This window comes from Rattus rattus, chromosome 4 (genome assembly GCF_011064425.1).
Source record: "Rattus rattus isolate New Zealand chromosome 4, Rrattus_CSIRO_v1, whole genome shotgun sequence".
NCBI classification, from domain to species: Eukaryota; Metazoa; Chordata; class Mammalia; order Rodentia; family Muridae; genus Rattus; species Rattus rattus.
In genome coordinates, this window is record NC_046157.1 from 57,178,192 (window position 1) to 57,198,625 (window position 20,434).

Below are 20,434 nucleotides of genomic sequence, written 5' to 3' on the forward strand. Positions count from 1 at the left end.
CATTTGAGGACAGATCGTCTTCTACATAGCTGTCAATCTAAACCAACCCCATTCGCCTTGGTCCCTAACATCATCTTTCTTCATTGCTGGATCTATGACCCTTTGATAGTTAACCACTGCATATTTCTACAACAAGTTACCTGGCATTTGGTGGACACTCAGTACATGTTAATTAAGCAGAGTCTTAAATCTCTTCTACTACTTAAATATCTCCTGTCCCCCTCCCCCTCCTCCCCCTCCCCCTCCTCCTCCCCCTCCCCCTCCTCCTCCTCCTCCTCCCCCCTCCTCTCCCTCCTCCTCCTCCTCCTCCTCCTCCTCCTCTCCCTCCTCCTCTTCCTCCTCCTCCTCCTCTTCCTCCTCCTCCTCCTCTTCCTCCTCCTCCTCCTCCTCCTCTTCCTCTCCTCCTCCTCCTCCTCCTCTTCCTCCTCCTCCTCCCCCTCTTCCCCTCTTCTCCTCCTCCCCTTCCCTCCTCCTCCCCCTCCCCCTCCCCTTCCCTCCTCTTCTTCCTCCTCCTCCTCCCCCTCCCCCTCCCCCCCCTCTTCCTCCTTTTTTTCCTCCTCCTCCTCCTTCTAACCCCTTACTTCAGTCTTTGTCTTTATTTTGTCCTGCCTGGATTCCTGATTCCTCCCACTCCCTCCATTTCTCTTTCCATCTCACTGACTCCACCTCCTTTACCTATAAACCTGCTCTTTCTTGAATCATCTTTCTTTGGTACTCCTTTAAAACCTAGTGTTTTGGGAACACAGCAATGGAAGTGGCCATCTCATACTGTACCACCCAACAACTGTTCCATTTTGGGTTACTGGTGTTTGGAATGGTGATGACATACTTCTTGGTATGTTGAAATAAGAAAATAGGAAAACTAAGGTCAAGACCTATCATGCATTTTAGATGTACCATCCTCCATTACAGTGGACTTGTATGATAACTACAAAGTAAAATGAGTTTTTCTCAGTTTTTTTTTCTCCAAGAAAGAGTAAAAGTCAGATATACTATTTCTTCTTACAGTTAGTCAGACTGCTCAGAAAGAAACCCAGGAGCTAAAATGTGGCCGGTGCTGGGGTTTCAAGGGTTAACAGCCTGTCGCTTCCTGAGAGTTGGCCACTTGGCATGTGGAAACACCTGGCATCATTGTATACACATTAGGTGCTCAACAAATATTTGAGTAGAATTGGAGTGGCCTTGGCATCAAGTACAAACTACACAGACAAAGTCATCATAGCCAAAGGACAGCATGTATACACAAACTGATTGGTATAAAAAAAAAAAAACAATTGAGGGACATCATTTGGGTAGGCAATAATTTCAAGAAATTGCATCAGAAATCTCTGAAGCTACAAAGTGTGCTGAAGAAGTGCTGAGACCAAAGGAAACTTAATCCTTCCTTAATGACCTTTACTGTACAGCCTACTCGAATACCTTATTCAAAAAGTGTAATAATAGTATACTTATAAATAAAGACAAGATTGCTTTTCTAGGCCCATGGGTGAAAGTCAGTTTGTGTTTGCTTGGTTTTGTGTTTTCAACAGTACCAACCATTGTACTTAAGGCCCTGTGCTTGGGGGTGGGGGACTTTACCACGGAAGCCTGACCTTTGACTCTTTTGTTATCATTTGTTTTTAATTTCCTTCTGTGACAGAGTCTCCCTCTTCAGTACAGGTAAGCCTTCAGCTTTCTGTACACTTACATCAGCTTCCCGATTAGGCGGGATCACGGGGCTGTGCAACCACACTGGCTCTTCGACTTAGAGCGTAGACTAACTTTTTCCTTTGAATCAGTAAGTTCCTATTGTTTCTGTCAACTTAGAGTGCTTAAAAGTGAAAACAAACAAACAAACACGAAACCTGCAGGTAAAAAAAAGTTCCAGTAAATTACAAATCATGTTCACGAGACTACCAGCTGTTGGCAAGCATGCTGAGATTTGAGAAACAGACTTCAGTCAAGAGCAGTATTTCCCAATGGGGAATGATTTTCACTCAAGCGGCATCTGGGAATGTCTGCAGGCATTTTGAGTTGTCACAGTGTGGGTAAGAATGAGAGAGAAGTGTCATGTCATCAAGGGGGCTATAGAGGACAGAACTGCTAAACACTCCACAACTTCAAGGACAGCCCTGCGACATTGTAGATGGTGCTGGAGTTTGGAAACCCCATTTTGAATGCTGGAAAGATGTTCAAAAGCCAAGAGCACTTGTTGCTCTTGCAGAGGACCTGGGTTTGGTTCTTAGCACCCACATGGTGGGGAGCAACCATCCGTAATTCTACTTCCAGGGGAGTCTGCCATCCTCATCTGGCTTCCGTGGGCGCTGCATGCACTCGCTGTGCACACATACATGCAGGCTAAACATTGTACATGTAGAATAAAAATATATAAATCTAAATTAAAACCAGGTTTTTTTTTCAAGTGTCAGGTTTCATACCTAAAGACCCAGCACTTGAGAGACAAAAGGTAGGAGCTCTCTCTCTGGGAGTTCAAGGTCAGCCTGGGTCACATAGCTTGATCCAGGCCAGCTACAACTGCATAATAAGACTCTGTCCAAAAAAAAAAAAAATACAAAACAAAACGAAACAAAAAACAAACAAACAAACAAAAAAACCCTCTATTTGAAGGTTTGCTTAACATTTAGCTTTTAGGGGAATTACTCTCTAGTCAAGGATCAGTCTCTGTTTCTTCATGGATAGAGAAACAGATATCTACCCACCTTAAGAGACTTCCTCTAAACAATAGGGTTTTTTGTCTCTCCTTCCTCCTTCCCTGCCTCCCTCTTTTCTCCCTCCCCCCTCTGTTTCTCTCTTCCTCCTCCTTTCTCTCTTCCGGCCTCCCTACCTCCCTTCCTTCCATCCATCTAGCCATCAAAATAAACCTTTCTAACCTCAGCTGTGGCCTTAAAATGCTATCTATCATCAAGATGTGCTTAAGTGCAATGAACTTTTATGGACACTTCTCATTTGTAACAAATTATTTTATGACATCTAACTGTGATGTCATTTTTTACTACAGTAAAATGCCATTATACTTTTTAGGGGCGGGGAGGGGATGCTGTAGTTTAAGACATTCAGTGCACTTCAAAAGCATGGGAGAATCTCTTAATGTCCACTGCATTCAATTTGGATTTTTTTTAAAAGCTGTTAGATTAGCGGCAAATTATTATGGTTTGATCTGATTGTTAAGTTTTATCAATTTGGTCCATATAGACTTAATTATAGCTGAAACAAAGTGTCAGACCCCAAGCACTACCATCATGTACTTTCCATTCAGAGTTGTAATGTTTATTCCTTCAGTTATGTTTCTTATGGTTCATCTGCCTTTACCCGACTTTGAGGTGTTGCACCAGAGGTCAATGCAGAGCATAGACTTCCATGAACTCTTAACCAGTCCTGGTGGGCAGGACAGGAAGCTCACACTAAGGCTGGGTTTGTAAATAGCACTGTGCTAGACATAGTGAATGAAGAGTCACTTTCATTATTGTCTCTGTACCCTAAGAATGTCTTGGGCAGTAGCAGCCACATGACTTTATAGAGAGTCCCGTTCACAAATACATGGTTTGGAGTTTGTGAAAACTTGCCGTCCAGTCGAGCAGTAAATTTCCCCACTTCTGTCTTCGACAAGGATGCTGAAACATTCAGTCTTACCTGATACCCTGCTGTCAGGAGAATTTACATCTATTTGTAAGTCAACACTTTCTATCTTTAAACTTAGACGAGAGAGAAAAAGAGGGGGTAAGTTTTATTTGGCCATCTATCTTCTCCTTGCGGAGTTGAAGTTCTTAGAATAGTCTTGTTCAGTTTCTGCCTTGTGGTTTAAGAAAACGCTACCCGAGGGAGAAGAAAACGCTAAGGATGTTTGACGGACACCAAGTGAGTCACGCAAATGATAAACTAAGGCCTGGAGTCTTCGCCAGTGGACGAGTCAAGTCTGAATGGAACTGATGAAGCAGCCTATGGCTTTGAGAAGCGTCCGTCACAGTGCGGTCCTGGCAGCTTCCAGAGCTGGGCCGGGCTATCTGCCTCTTGTCTGAATAAAGGAACTAATTTGAAAATGATGAATAGGAGAATCGCAGAGACTTATACTTTCCCCTTGAGGACACTGGCTGCCACTACCAAGGTCTTATTAGAAATGCTGTTTCTCTATTTAATAAACTTGGACCGAATATACATCCAGAAGAAAAACAAATCACGTTAACAGCCTTTACCAGATTCCAGCTATGAAGCCAAGCCAATGGGATTTGTTTTGGTTTTGGAGCAGGTGACAGCAGAGAGGAGAGTGTCCTTCCTGCACAGGACTTGGCTACTGGTATCTGAGGTGCATCGGGCAGGGCGCTGAGCTTATTGGCACGAGGTACCCAGTAATAGGAAATCATCAGATGACACATACCACGCTCTTGTAAATGTTATTTGAAGGGCTCTGTTATTCTGTGATGATGATTTCAGGATGGGGAGCCGTGGTCAGATAGTAAGACAAGAGAAAGAAAATAAAGATCCTAGTACCCCGAAGTGCTAATTTCCTGTCGAAGCTGGGATCAAGATAATGTCATCTTTAAAGTAAACATCCCTTGTTTATATGGAATCTATCACTGTCTCGTGTAAAAGTCACTTTCACAAATTTAAGTTACATATTAAGTTGTTATGCCAAAAGATATCTCTCTTACTAGAACTACATGGCATGAATTGGTGCCAGTTGCTTTCTGTAAGAAACTCAGCAAAATCTGAAAGCACGCGTTGCTGTAGAAGGAAGTCAGTCATTAGGCAAATTTGAGACCGTATCCTTTCACTTCCCGCACTCATGAAATAACATTTCCAGGGAGCCAGTGAAGTGAATTGCAAAACTGAAAATGGGGGACATGCCCAATTAGTTGAAGCCAGGACTTGAGCGTGTCCAAGTGTGAGGAAAGAGAAGTCCTGTTAGCAAAGAGCATGATCTGCTTTTGCGACAGATGACTCTCAGACAGAGCCTCTCAACAGGTCAAATCGCAGAGAACAAGAGACCATGGGGTGTTCATCCATAAACGATATCTCTGTCACGCTCCTGTGGCTCAGGGATCATCACAGAAAGTGTTAGAGCGAAAGGTTGCAGAAGGGCTACTTCAAGAAAGGGTTCTTTTGCACATCATAGGCCCACTGCGCATGTGAACCCGTAGCAGCTCTGGGTAGGTTGCCCATGTACCAGGGGTTGGCCCTATGCCTGGGCACATACCAGCAGCCCTGTACCAACTAGACTGCCTGGTTAATATATTAATAAGTAATGAGTACATGAAGTTATGAGGTAACTGTGGAGAGAAGAGATGTAAGAGGAGGCAACGGGGTAAGATGGGGTGAATTTCATCAAGACGTTGTAAACGTGGATGAAAATCTCAAAGAATAATTTAAGATGTGCATCTTTTAAAAACCCATGCTTTAACCCTAGCCTATCTGGTGGAGCCTGTTTCCTCTGACAGGGGAAAGGTTAGATAAATTGTATCACAGTGCTTTTGGTCTACTGACTAATGTACACTTTATAATGTGTGGACTGGATCTAGAAGAGAGGGGCTGATCTGTAAGCCACCTCACCCCAACCCTATCTCATGCTATCAAATAGAAAAGCACTCTGCAGGGCTTGGAACCCAGTGGTCTACCTCTGCTGGATAATCATGGCCAATACAATGTGTTCTTTTTTCAGCCGACTCTTTTAATACCTTGTCACTGTGATAACTGATACAGATAGAAGAGAGCATCTTAGGCCTTTTGTTTTAGATGAGGCTGAGAACATCTTCAAGTAGCTATTGGTAGCAAGCGAGTAATGAGACTCCTTTTTTATAGGCCTACTCTATCCCTTAAATATGCAAGAATTATTTTAAAGAGACAAAAAAAAAACCTAGAATACGTGATTCCCTATGACTGGAAATTGTCTATTAAATTAGTTGTGGTTGACTTCGGTTCTCTTGGATATTTTAAATAGAAACTTAATGGCTGGTTAAACTTCCAATTTCCACATCTGAAAACCTTCCCCTTTAGATCTCAGTTATATAATTCAAGAATAAAGAAGAATGGCAAGTGAGAGAAGATTAAGTGTTTAATCTCCTGCCCCCCAGAATGTGCTGTTCATTCGCTTCCTATTGTAGAGCCTTCGATTGTCATGTTAATCAGCCTTCAGCAGAATGTTATAGGCAGTGTGGTTAGAGCTGGAGCTGAGGAGCTGTACAGATATCAGCAGTAGTGATGAAACACTTTGGCTTTATGGAAATGTGTGTCCAAGGTATTCCTGGGATAGCAGCACCTTGTTCGACCGCAGAGTACTCAGGTGCTAAGTCCATTGACATAGCATGGCACTATCCCCCAAGAACTCATCCAATACTCGTGCAAGTCCTGAAACTCCCTTAGCAACCCAGGACTTAGAGCGTCTGCAACAGAGGGGCCTTCTAACTCCCTTCGGCTTGACAGAATTGTTCCCACGCATGCGCATTGGGAATTGATCATGTAAGTATTCTAGATACACATTTGTGACATCCGTGGTTTGATCCCCACATTGAATGGTATTTTTTGCTCTGCCATCAACACAAGCGACAGGCTTTTTCTTGGATCCCCTTGGTTTTACTGTCAGGTACCAGTACATGCACAGACAGGCCCAGGCATGCGAGCATTGGTAGCAGACCACATAAAGCTCTAAAGATCCTCGGAATCTTTTATTTCCTCTTCCTATGTGACTCGCCCGTCCTATCTTCTCCAGACTGTCTGCTCTTGCTGTGCACTCTTCCATCAAAGCATTGACCTGATCTTTCGTTTATTCCTTTATAGCTATCTGATCATCACTGTTTTATATTGTCTGTTACATTTGTGTTCCCTGACCAATACTTTAGGTTACTATAGTATTTTCCTTTCTATCCCGTTCTCACTTCTTGTCTTTGATTCTGAATATTAGTTGAGGCAAATAGTTCAAGGCTTACTTCTGCAGCCCAGGAGACCGCAGTATTTCACAAATAAATGAATTCCAGTGCATACAGGTGTTGCCGTTGGCTGCCCTCCCCACAGTCCGGTTCTGTGACATCTGTTCTATCTTTAGAAACACTCCCTAAAGTTACATTTTGGAACCCAGGACTCTGCACTGTTACTTCCACAAACACTGCCAGGTTTACTTCACCTACTCTGTTCATCCTATCCAATACGATCTTAGTCTAACGTACCTTATAAGACGACCAAAACTGGTACTCTCCTAATTAATGTTTTATCGTTAACTTTCTCCTATACAGGCATCCTCCCCATACAACTTGAAAGCTTACAGCCTCTATAGAGCAGCGTCAGTGTAGAACGCGTGCATATATAACCCTGACATAGAACTCTCCAATATGCTTTGGTGGCTTTCCAACACATTAAAAATCTGATGTGCAGGGAGAATGCAGGGAAGCCTTGCTTGAAGCAATGCAGGTGATGAAGGTGGATACAGTTAGAGAGCTTGTTTCTGTGCCAGGCCCTCATGTAATCTATGTGTGTGTGTGTGTGTGTGTGTGTGTGTGTTTCCTATTGTATATATGCAGGTGAATAGGTATACATGTGCATATGTATGTGCAACCCAGAAAACAATCCTGGCTATTGTTCCTCAAGTGCTGTCTGCCTTGATTTTAGAGACTGGCATATAGCTCACTGAACAAGCCAGGCTGGCTAGGCAGTGAGTTCCATAGAAATTTTTGATCCCAGCCTCCCCACTCTGGGATTATAAATGTGGGCCACCATTCCCAGCCATAAATATGTAAGCATTACATTTATGTGCTGGGATTTGAGAGGGGGAAGCTCCCTGTTCCCCCACCGCCACCCCCATTTCCCCAGGCATATCAAGTCCCTGTGGGACTAGGCAAGGGTGTCCATTTAGGGGCAGGAGATCTACAGGCAGACAACAGGCTCAGGTTCAGCCCCTGCTCCAGTTGTTTGGGGGACCCCCATGAAGACCAACCTGCTCATCTGCTACATATGCGTGGGGAGTGGGAGAGGGCTAGGTCCAGCCCATGCTCACTTTGTAGTTGGTGATTCAATCTCTGGGAGCTCTCGAGGGTCCAGGTTAGTTGGCTGTTTGTCTTCCTGAGGAGTTCCTGTCCTCTTTGGGTCCCTCAATCCTTCTCCCAACTCTTCCCTAAGATTCCCGGAGCTCCATTTCCTGTTCGGCTTTGGGTCTCTGCATCTCTTTCCATTAGCTGCTGGGTGGAGTCTCTCAGAGAATTGTTACACTAGGCTCCTGTCTGCAAGAATATTGGAGTATCTATCGTTAGTGTCAGGGATTGGTTCTTGCCCATGGGATGGGTCTCAATTTGGGATAGTCATTGGTTGGCCATTCCCTCAGTCTGCTGCATCTTTGTCCTGAACATATTGTAGGCAGGACACATGCTAGGTCAAAGGTTTTATGCGTGGGCTGTTGTCATCCCTCCACTTGGAGTCCTATCTGGCTACAGAAGTGGCCACTTCAGGATCCATATTCCCCACTCCTGGGAATCTCAGCTAGAGTTGTCCTCTTAGACCCTCTGGGGCCTTTCCCTGTCCCAGGTCTCTGGCACTTCCTGGAGATCGCCCCTGCCCCCAGCTGATCTCCCTTCTCTCTCCCCTATCCTCCCTACATATGACCCACCCTACTCCCCTCCCACAGGAACAGACAAATCTCCCTGCCTGTAATCCTCCTCTCCTGGCAGGCTCATGGACAGTGTTTTTCTCTCTTGGACATCAGCTCTTTGTTTCACAGGAATGAAACGAATCACCCTTTTTCAGAAGAGCATTCTTCCCTATTTCAGCCTTGGCGTCCTGTCTGTGTGTCCTGACACTGACCTCATGATTTAGCATTTTGTTTGCCCTATGCCTTTTTTCTCCTCCAGTGAAATGTGCAACTAGAGGAAGGGGAAATCTTACTATCCATGTCCCTTTGGGGACCTCACATCTGGCCCGAGTTCTAGTGCATGGTATCTACCGGTTTTCTCTCATCGTGCCCATTGTCTATGGTTTTGGCTTCCACCAGCTGAAAATATTAGCTAGAAATATCTAAAAATAAGATTCATCAACTTTTCAGCTGCGTGCAGCTTTGAGTAGCATGGTGACATTTTACGCCATCTGCTCCATTCTGCTCAAGACACGAACCACCCCTTTCTCAGCAGATCCACAGTGTATGGGATCTGCCTGTCAGTAGTTGTCTCCATTACTCAGTTGAAAGTCACAGTATTATAATGCTTGCAGACTTTTTGAAAGTAGTTTGCTTAATAACGGTTGTAAAGGACAAACATGGTGCTGACAGCTTTTGTATCTATTTATTTGTTTGTTTATTCACTGTCAAGAGAAGTCGTAAAGTATCATCTTACATCATCACAAAAAGTACTGTACAATAGCATACTGTGAAAAGGGGACCATATTCATATAACTTCAATTGTGGGGTATTGTTCTAATTGCTTTATTGTAGTCATTAATTTCTTACTATGTCTTGTTTCTAAAAGTAAATTTTATGATAGGTATGTGTGTGCGGGGGATAAAATCTATAACATGGAGGGAATTCAGTGCTCTCTACAGTTCCAGGCATCCTCTGGGGCTCCTTGAGATGTCTCTTCACATATAATGCTGTTTAAATGTTCCCAATTAATACATTGGGACATTGATTCTTGAATAAAACCTATAAGGCATCTCAAAGTCTTTCTCATAGATCTCCAGATTGGCAATAGTCTTGAAATACATCCGTGGCGTGATCAGGGACAGAAGTTAAGAGCTGTCCACAATTACAATTAGTTTCTCTGTCTACTCCAGGTGATTAATGTAAATGGGCCATGTTAGCAATGCCCAAAGTGGGTGACCATCTGGCCCATTATCTGTGGTCTTTCAGGAACTGTAGCTCTCTCTCTCTCTCTCTCTCTCTCTCTCTCTCTCTCTCTCTCTCTCTCTCTCTCTCTCTCAGTGCTACTTATTTAAGAGTCATAAGAAGGTGATTTCAGAGCTGGAGAGATGGCTCAGTGGTTAAGAGCGTTGCCTGCTCTTCCAGAGGTCCTGAGTTCAATTCCCAGCATCCACATGGTGGCTCACAGCCATCTGTAACTCTATCTCTAGGGGATATTACACCCTCACACAGATATAACTTCAGGGAAAACACCAACGAACATGAAATAAATAAAGATAAATGATTTAAAAAAATTTTAAAGGGTGATTTCAAACAGACCATATTCATGGCCCCAATTTCTGATTCTTCATTTCTATCTGTCTGTTGGGCTCTTTTCCAACAGTGACTGTCAGCATGTCAAATCCATCATGATCAAAGCCGAATCCATTAACTTCTGCTCCTCGCCACCACCAGTTCTTCCTGCTCTATCCTGTTGCCATTGGTAACCATCCCTACCCATTTCTCCATCTTGAAGCATCAGATTCATCTTCCCACTAACCAACAGTGCCCCCCATCCAGATGGTCCCCAGTTCTGTTATTATCTGAAACCCCTCACAGTTTCTCAGCCCCATAGGCTGTGCTTCCTTGAACCTTCTCTACACAGCGCTGCCACTTTGTCACCTGCCTGACCCCCATGCTGCTCCTAGCGGAAGAATGTCAGTGTGTGACTGTTCTTCCACCCTTTGACTTAAAAGTTTGTTTATTACAGGCTGGGTTCTTGTGGGTAAAGATCTAGAGTCTTCAGTCGTTGAAAACAAACTCTCTCCCAGTACAGCAGTGGCCTGCCTTCTGTTTTCTGTTAAGACCCACTCCTGCTCTGCAGCCTGCTGAGCTTGGCCCTTTGTAGTCCCCGTTCCCATGTGTTCTTTGTAGCTTCCTACTCATTTATTGTTTCCCAGTTATCCTATTTTGATTTTCTTCTTAAGTCTGCCTTTCCCAGATCTTGTCTATACATATACATATATATATACTAATATATTTATATGTACATATTGTTATATATTGCTTATATACTTTATATTGTTTTATATATTGTTTATATATATTTATATATATTATCTATATATAGAAACAGTAATGTGTGATTCATACAATAAACTGATAATAAAATAGGGCTATTATATCAGGTTGCAGCAACAAAAGCAACTCAAAATGCATAAATTCTTTCTCTCAGAAACTTTTCACCAAATATTTTAAGTCCGTGGCCGACAGATAGGAACTGAAGCCACATCTAATAGAGGAGTTACTGTGTCCTTAGTGTCGTCTGTCTTCGTGTGACAGAACAAAGCACTCCTGAAAGCAACTGTTGTTGAGGACCTAACCTAAACACAAGGCACGGCCACACCGAGAGCACCATCCATGACCTCTGCCCCTGCTGCGCTGTGTAAGGAACACAGGTGCTCCGTATCCTGACTCTGAATTTCTCAAATACTTCTTGAGAAAAATTCTTGTCAAGGCAAGAAACTGGGCTTGCTGGTAAAGGAAAAAAATTCCTCACAGTGGAAAAGCCCTTTTCAGATCTCAACATGCATGCCTCAGTTTTCTGGCTACCCAGTCCTTTCATGATGCAGTAGTAATGGGCTTCCTTATTTTACCTTTAGTTTATACCTGATTTAAAATACTCCTTTACTCACTTCAAACCCACAGAAGCAGAAAGGAGTGGAGTGTGTGGGCTGTGAACCCTGCAGAATCCTGGTGTGGCTTCCTTTCTTGCTATTTTTTCCCTGTACTTCTCTGAGGATGAGCCATGAGACATGTCTGTCCCTCCCTGAGAGGCTCTCTTGACAGTGTAGGTGCAACAGATATTACAGGGTGTTTGCCCTTTGCTGTAAGAAGGGGCCCAGGTTCCTATGGTTACTTCACGTATGAAACCAATGAGGTCTTCATAGAAGCAGGCAGCTTCCCTTTCTCCTTCCCAAGGGCTTCTGGAGTGGGGGTAGGGGGAGAGGAAGAGGGAGAGTGAATGGGAGAGGGAGACTGGGCTGGGGGTTGGCTAGTTTCTGAAGGCTTAGTAACCATTTAATTCACAGATCACCTGCAGCTTTATACACTTTCTCTTGTTAGAGTGGACGAGAGGACTAGGCGGCTGGGCACACTTTCCCTCAAATGCTTGTTTTCATAGCGTCTTCTCCAGCTGCCTTTGTTCAATACTTTCCTGACGGCTGAGACCAAAGGCCATAACAGGCTATACCGTATAGTTTCCCAAGAAAGACCCACTTCTTAAAGGCTTCGCAGCCTCCTAAAACAGCCTGCTAGGAACCAAGTGTTCAAATACACCAGTATATGGGGAACACTTCACACGCAGGACATAGCAGTGTTTGGAAAGTCCAAATGCTCACCCAGTGTTCACCCCGTGTGTCCTTGATAGCGTTCCTGAATTCATCTCCCCTTTTGTGTTCAGCACCTTGTACTGTGCCAGTAGACCATTGTTTGTTTGGTTCCATAGTCTTTTTCTTTCTATAGGATTGCATACTAGGAGGGCAGAGAAATTCTCTGGTTTGTTTCTCACAATCTCCCCCAGAGAATGAAGCATGCCCCCAAACCTACATGAACCCTGTTGACCAAATGGATACAGGTCATGAATTCCCTGATCTCCATGTGAGATCTACACACAGTCACCCATACTCACCAATACCCTGGTCTTCGGGAATTTGTTCCTTTGGAGGTTTCTGGCATAGCCTCTGATGAACCAGAATTTTGTTTTCTCACACCAAGAGTTTAAGATGGTTCTAGGACTTTTTTTTCTCACCGCGGGTGCTTCTGCTTAATCCTGCACGGCTCATAAAGCTGTCAGGACAATGCACTTTAGATTATATATGACTTTTCTTACTTCCAAGACAGCCTTGGAGAAAAAGCACTTTAGTCTTTTACTGTAATTATAGTCCAGATTTAGAAGCCTTGCCAGAATATCGTTCTACCACGCTTTTTTTACATTGCTGAAATATTTTAAAGAAAAGTTCAGTCAAGAGCAAACTAAATATGCCTGTACATCCCTAAAACCACTTCTCTAAAGAACCCACTGACACCCTCTCACCCGCAAAATGAATAAAAAAAGGTTTGGTACCGACAGGTCCTAAGTTCACAGATACGTCTAAATTGTTTTTCATGGTTTATCTTATATAACATCCTTCCTAACTACGGCTTTTTTTCTAGATTATTTTATGGTTATGGTTATTTCGCCTGTATGTATGTCTGTTCAACACATAGACTTACCCCAACACCCCATGCAATGTCCAGCCTTTGACCTTCCAATCTTCCCTCCCTGTTGTCCACTCCATCCAGCAAGATCAAACAAGTAAAAAGGTTTCTGGGGTACAAAGAACTAATATGCTAATGAGAAGGTAGGAGTAGGATGCATTTTTCTTGAGACCAGGACAGCGTTTCAAGTGCGGTGTTCTTGGGTGACCCTGAGCAAGTTAGAAGAAGCTATGACTAAAATGGCAAAGGGTATAGTTTAGTGGAGGGAGTCAATGGTTGGATGAATGATCACATTGCCGATTCATTCGTTAGCTTATGTTGAACCTGAATATATCTCTTTTACTTCTTTGTTTATCCACTAAGGAAAAAGCCCTGGTCCTTCTGTCTTTCCTCTCCATTCAAACTCAGTGTCCCTGTGAACTTTTGTTGGGATCATAGTTATTTGCCTATTCTTCCCAGTTGCATAATGAATCCCTACTGCCCAATGGGCTCTGGCTTGTGACTGTCACTTTCTCCTTGGAATTTCTGAAGCCCACGTTATGCAAGTCCCCTGTTGCTCGCTGAGCAATTAGTTTAGACTCTCTCACCCAGAATAGGCATTACTAAATGTGTAATGACGACTCAATCCAATTTCCAACCAAGGTTGGGGCCAGCAGCTCCCTCTTAATTGCCTGAGTCATGCAGTTTTGGTGTCTCAATCTTGTTATTGGGGATCTTCTTAAAGTGGCAGTCCTTATGTTGAGGCTCCAGCTGGGTTTGAGATCCCTCCTAAGCAAGGAGTACTTTAACCACAAATGTCAAGCATCATCAGAATTGTTGTAGTAGTGAATCATTCAGAGTCTTTGCAATGAGCTGTGTCTTGTCGATAGCGGACTTTGATAAACAACCCTGTCCCATCATAGCTGGCAGGGAGTTTGCCTTTCCAGGTGGGCACAGAAGGTAGGAGTAAAAAGGCAAAGAAACAAAGACACTCGGGCTACCTTTTCATCCAGATGTGGCTTCTCCATGAAGTACAAGCATGTAGCTTGGCTTCTAGTTGTTATGAAAGTGTCGGTCACAAGGCCTTCTAGCTGCAAGGGATGCAGCAATGTGGAGTAATGGGCTATTTAGTTCTGATCCTCTCCTGTCAAGGGAGTTGGTGAAAGGACTTGAGAATGACCTTGGGTAACTTACATAGTATCTGCTAAAAGAGGTTTTGTTTTTGTTCTTGGTTTTTTGTCTTTTTTTTTTTTAAAGAAAACTTCTAACTGAAAAATTGATACTCCCTACTAGCTACCATGTGTTGCCAAGGCAACTAGTCCCCCATGTCTTCAGGAGATACAACCCAAAGGGTTCTGTCATCACTGAGACCTCACATAATACTGCATTGTGTACATACTATTTGTTGCTTTCCTTATAGACCTGTAATTAGAGTGTGTACTCATCAACAGAAAGTTAATCAACAGATTATCAACAGATCATGATAAAATGGAGTGACTATAACAGTAATGCCCTAAGAATTACTTGAAGGTTGTATATTGTTTCTGGAGTTTTCCATTAGATAGTTTTAGACTGTGTTTGACCAGGTAACTCAGAGCAACGTCACAGTGTTGTAGAGTAAAATAGGAACCACATTCTGAGTCTACAGCATCAAAAGAAGACTTTTGTCTATGGAGCTCTGAATTAATGAAGTAATCAATGTAGGGGATAATTTGGCTCATTCAACCTGGTCCAGTGAAGCCATAACAAAAGGTGTTATGGATATGAAAAACCATAGCTCTGTTTCTGATTTCTTCTGCTGTAAGTACCTTTATCATGCTGGGTGCTTGGAATGGTGAATATGTTTGCAAATCCGCAGGCCCTCAAGGTGGCAGTTTTGCTCCTGAGTGTTTTATTTCAGACCAACCCACAAGTATTTACAGTAAGAAAGGTGGCTTGTTACTTTACGAGAATCCACTTTAAGCCTTTTTTCAATGAACATATAACACAACTCTAACAGCATTGCCTAATTTTAAAACCTGAAAAGGACCTGGTAGTCCAAATCAGAACACTCACCCTTGCCAGCCACCCTCTCCTGCGGTCCAGCTTTCTTCTCACCAGGTTGTACAACTCCTGAACTTACCTGCCTGGGCATTTGCCTATTTTCATTGTCTCCGTAAGTGAGTGGGGCATGGTTCTTGTCAGTAATGCCAGCATTTAGGAGGCTGAGGTAGAAGGTTCATGATGACATCAAGGTCATCTTAGACGGCCGACTGGAACCTTCCCTCAAAACAGTATAAACAAATAAGTGAAGAAATATGCTAAGAGTGACCTCGTGTGTTTAGCACCTGACAAACGGCCTCTTGGAATGGGAGCGTTCCTGACTTTGTCTTCCTTGGCCTGTCCTTTGTGGACTATTTCCTGGGGGCCACAGAAAACAAGCTTACCTTCTTCCATGTTTCTTCACATTCTCTGCAACTAACAGTAATGGTCTCAGACACTGCTTTTCTTTGAGAACAAACTGACTTGCTCAGGTAGAGAACTATGAATCCAAAGAAGGGAAAAAACATCTGCTCGTCTCAAGTTGTTTTCTTCTGTTACTGCCACAATGGGTTTTGTTTGTTTGTTTTCCTGTCTTCATGGCTGTATTTTCTCTCCGTGCCTCACTTTGATTCCGGGAAACTCCCAGAGTCTCTCTTCTTCCCTTACATCAGTATGCATAGGTCTGAGCTCCATCTTTTTCAGTCATGCTCTTCTGGCCTTCTTATTGGTCATAACATGTTGGGCACTGGCTTTTGTTATTTTTATCACTGCTGAAGTGAGGCCTGATTGTAGATCACATTCTCATAACCATGGATATCAGAGCATCTCTCAGTCATTTCTTTTCCCCACTTTCTATGACAGCAGGAAGAAAAAAAAAACAAATTAAATTTTGACACAGACTATGAAACAGTAAATAAAACTTCTAAAGTCTTTCATTTAATTTATCTGATATTTTACAGTAAGCTTTGGGAGCACAGCAGGAGGTACGAAAACATTCAATTACCCCTTACTTTGTGTCTTCAAATCCCTACCATTGTGCCCACCGGAAGAGTACATATGCCACCCCCTCCCGCCTTATTCTTCCTCCCCCCTCACCATCATGCTGAATGGCTTCCCAGACCAAATGACCCTTGATGAGCTGTGGGTCTGTTCCCCGAGCCTCCAACCCGCAGCCACTGATCTTTTTTCCTCTCTCCTTTTGCCATGCATGGGATGTCATGTGACCATTTCAGAGAATGCAAATGGCAAAACACTTTGCATGACCTTTGTAAGCAGGAATGAAAGCTGGTATGTGAATCGTGCCGTCCAAGGAGACTCACAGGTGGCAGCATTCAGTGCAATTATATCAAGTTCGGACTCTTGGGAAGTGGCAATTCACTTTCATGGTAGCCTTCATCCTCCACCAAGGTACAACCATAAATGTAGACTTCACTTGCATCGCGTCACTAGTGATTCATTGCCTCGTTGTCAGGTCCTCTTGACCTCCTCACTGCATTCAGGTACAGATGGTCAGGAGTCTGTCTGTTTCCTTGGTATTTCTCAGATTGAAACCTAGAGAAGGCATTTGCCGTTGGGGGATGGGATGTGATTATTCTGCCATCTTATCAGCAATCAGCTTTCTGTGAGTGTTTCTTGCCTGGCTTTATGAAGAAATAGCTCAGCCTCATGTTTTCACAGACTTTGCCCTCCTTTTGTTTTCTGTCACTGTGCTCAACTATACAAAGCAGTCTCACCTGTCTTACATCACAGAACAACTGTCTGACCTTTCAGCTGGCGAGAGAGAAGCATTTTTCCTGCCTGTTAATGGTTCCTGTTAGTCCTAAAAGCTACAATTAGAAGTTGTAAGAGTGGCACGTTCAGGGTTCTCAGAGAAGATGCAGCAACATTAAAACACAGTTGCGTGCTTCTGCTTTAAATAGTGTCCAAACAGATCATTGAATTCACAGCCATCTAAATTTAATTCCAGAAATCAAAACCATGGCAATAAGAAGTGGACCTGAGTTCTCTTAGGGCAAGTAATTTAATTTCCCAGCCAGTTGAACTATTATGCATCTCGGTTCTTAGTTATTATGACAGTAAATTATGCCAACAGAGGCAGTGAGGGTATGATGGGCGTGTAATTCCTTCTTTTTCCTGGCTGGGCACACACCAGAATGCAGATCTCTTAAACAGCTTTCCCCATAGCCGAGCCTTCCATTTGGAGCTTTAAAAGCAGAGTCTAAGTAACGGAAGATGGATAGGCACCTTAGGGAATCCAGATGTGTATTTCTTCACTGTACCTGACAGCCCAGGACTAACCAAAGCCTGGACCATACACCAGTTATGAACATCGTCACAACAGCCATGGGGCGAGATCGTGGGTATTTCATGGTTTAAAGAGAATCCTGGCCTGGATCTCACTGTTCTCCCTGCCATTGCTTTTGAAGTACCACCAACAGTGGAGAAAGAAACAAAGAGAAGCGTGACTGTGATTTGGTTGAACAAGGAAATGATCCCGGAAGCAATCAACTCAGGAAGCAATCTCTCTTACATTCACTAGAAGAACAACGTTGAAATGAAGTAAAAGAATGTACCCCAAATAAAGTCTGTAGGTTTAGTTTGGAAATGTGGCCTCGGTAGTAGATGTGTACACAGAAAGTTTGTTCAGGCAATCAAGAAGTCAGTTAGTTCCCCCTATTTATATCTAGGCAAATGGAGGTTTATCCCATCTGATTATCCATGACAGTGTCTCATCTTTGTTTTCTCACCTATTTCTTCATGGTCTTGAGGGAAATGTGAAAACCAGTTTTAGTCTCCTCCATATCAACACATTAATAAATAACACTTAACTAAATTATTCAGCTTAATAATTTCTTCTGTACATTTTAACCAACTGTTTCGGAATACATTTTCCTTTCATCATGTTTCCCCAGAGTTGAGGAAATAGCCCCTTGATGAGCCAGACATCGTTTTTTAAAGTCCTGCGTCCTGTGCTTGCACCCAAGGGCCTCCCTGCTATGCATCATTCATTACAGAACCTGTACAGGGTGTCCCTGGCGTTGGAGGAAACCACAGCAGTCCCTTAGTGCCACATCCACCTATCTCTTCGAATTTCCTTTCCCTTTCATTGTCAGGACAGCATCCCACTACTGAGCTGTCAGACACTGACTGTGAGAGTCTCTCTACTTTATGGAAGCATGCAAATTCATGGCTGGGACCACCCCAGTCTCACATGAAATCTGATAGAGCCTATGACACAGGACCCGCACTCTCCTAGCCTTTAAAGCTGAGCTCTCTCCTTCCCCGACACTGTCATTACAAAGCATCATGGTGCCACAGCTAAGATAACCTCCAGATATCCATTTGCCTTTTCCAACTACAAGCTCCTTGCTGGCCGCACTCGACTTCAGGGTTGCTGAATGTGCTCTGTTTGTTGCTGGGGACACTGACCTGGGTATGGCCTCTCTTCCGCTCATTTGTGTAGTGCTTCCTATTTGACAGGACTGTGCCGGACAGTCTCAGTCTCAGCTATTTGTCTTGCGTTGGTTTTGTGATCTGGCCCATTGTGTCTCTCTGTCCTTTCCCACCAGGCAATACAGGGCAGGCTCTCCCTCCTTCTATCTTCCTTCGAGTGCTCTTGACTAAGCTTGCCTTAGTAGCCATATGCTCTCCACGCAGGTCCTTAGTAGTCTCTTAAATTGTGTAGTAGTCTCTTACATTGTGTTCTAGGCATGTTCTTTAACAATTTTATCTTGCTGATTGCTACCTGCCCTGTGTGCATCAGTACATAGATGTTTACAGCCATATCGTCTCTCCACAGTCTACATAAGTTTGCCTTGCCCATAGCATCATGTAATCGGAGTCCTAGTATCTTCTTTTGCAGCCATTAAAAAAAAAAGAGCTATGTCCACTTGTGAAACATTTTAATCTTCCTAGTGTCTTTCTTCAACCCCACACTCCTTCACAAATTACCAAAGTCCCTTGATGTTTTTTCTCTACTGTCCTAAACTTTTGTCCAGCTGAGCATTTCACACCTATTTTTATTTGTTCTTCCAGTGAAGACAAAGTCGTAGAAGTAGCCGAAGAGGAGGAAGTGGCCGATGTTGAAGAAGAAGAAGCTGAGGATGACGAGGATGTGGAGGATGGGGATGAGGTGGAGGAGGAGGCTGAGGAGCCCTACGAAGAAGCCACAGAGAGAACAACCAGCATTGCCACCACTACCACAACCACCACTGAGTCTGTGGAGGAGGTAGTCCGAGGTAAACCACTGCTGGATTTCTATTTAAATGACTTGGGAAAAAAGAAAGCAAAATGGCGGGGGTCGGGGGGTGATTTCAACCAAAGCTATACCGTTCCCTTCTCCTGCCCCTTGCCCTCACCTCCCTCCCACCGCCCCTCTGAAACCAGAAGGCTTCTGATGCTCAGTTTATCGCTGGTGTTGGTTTGGTTTGGTTTAACAAGCAGCCCAGCAATCAGTGTAAACTAAAAACAAATCTCGTTTGCACAGTCATGTCTATGCCTTGTATTTGCTGTTTAAGGAGTCCTAGACTATATTTATAAGGCTCCACCTAGAACAGAAGCCATCAAATTTGACAAGTGCCGAGTCCACCCCTGATGGTGGCCGTTCCTTGTTCAGCATCCCCCATTGCATCTTGGACCCCCGAGATTGGGAGCTCCTTGATTGGAAGGACTGCAGTTTGGGTCATTCACTGGGCTGGGCTTGTAGACAATTCCACTAACATTTGTTTGTATGACTAGCTTTTATTAGATTTTACTAATCTTACTAAATCTAATGGTTTTGATTTTTTTCTGAGTTGAATTTTTAATATGGTTTGGTATGAATCACTCTATTTCACGCTGTGAAATTCAACACGGGCAATTTGTGTTAATTGTTTAATTGGAAGTATGGCAAAACCTTCTTCAAAAAACAGGTACAACTCTGATACCTTAGTTCATGTTCCTCCTGTGAATGTTGTGAACCAAATCAACCTAAAAGACGTTTTATCACCAGGAGATGAAAGCAAATATTTATTTTACATTAAATAACCAAATGTTATGCCAACCCATGTGTTTGGGGGCTGGGGGTTTAACGGGTATGCGTTTTGTTTTTTTTTCCCCACAGTAAAATCTGCCTCTAGATCTAGATTGAATGAACATGGGTTGACTTCATTTTAGTGTTAAGCAACCGCTATTAGCTTTCATCCACGAATGCTACAGTGCTGTAAGATTTCCTTTCCCTTTTGATTAAAGTGTAATGATTACAGCTCATTAGAGTTTAATATAGGACACTGTCCAACTCAAGTACGTTGTTAATTATTATTGTTAGTAGCTCCCTCTCCCTTTGCTGCATTTTTAAGAATTTTACGTTATTGAGGTAAGATTTTTATATAT

General features: G+C 43.3%; 1 protein-coding gene across 9 annotated transcripts in view; it reads left to right on the top strand.

Moving 5' to 3' along the window:
- App (amyloid beta precursor protein) overlaps positions 1-20,434 on the top strand; it is a 218,774-nt gene that overhangs the window by 95,722 nt on the left and 102,618 nt on the right. For all 9 annotated transcript variants that reach the window (XM_032900488.1, XM_032900490.1, XM_032900492.1 and 6 more), the window contains exon 6: positions 19,100-19,302. In XM_032900488.1, coding sequence (XP_032756379.1) covers positions 19,100-19,302 — 203 coding nt within the window. The remainder of the gene's footprint in view (positions 1-19,099; positions 19,303-20,434) is intronic.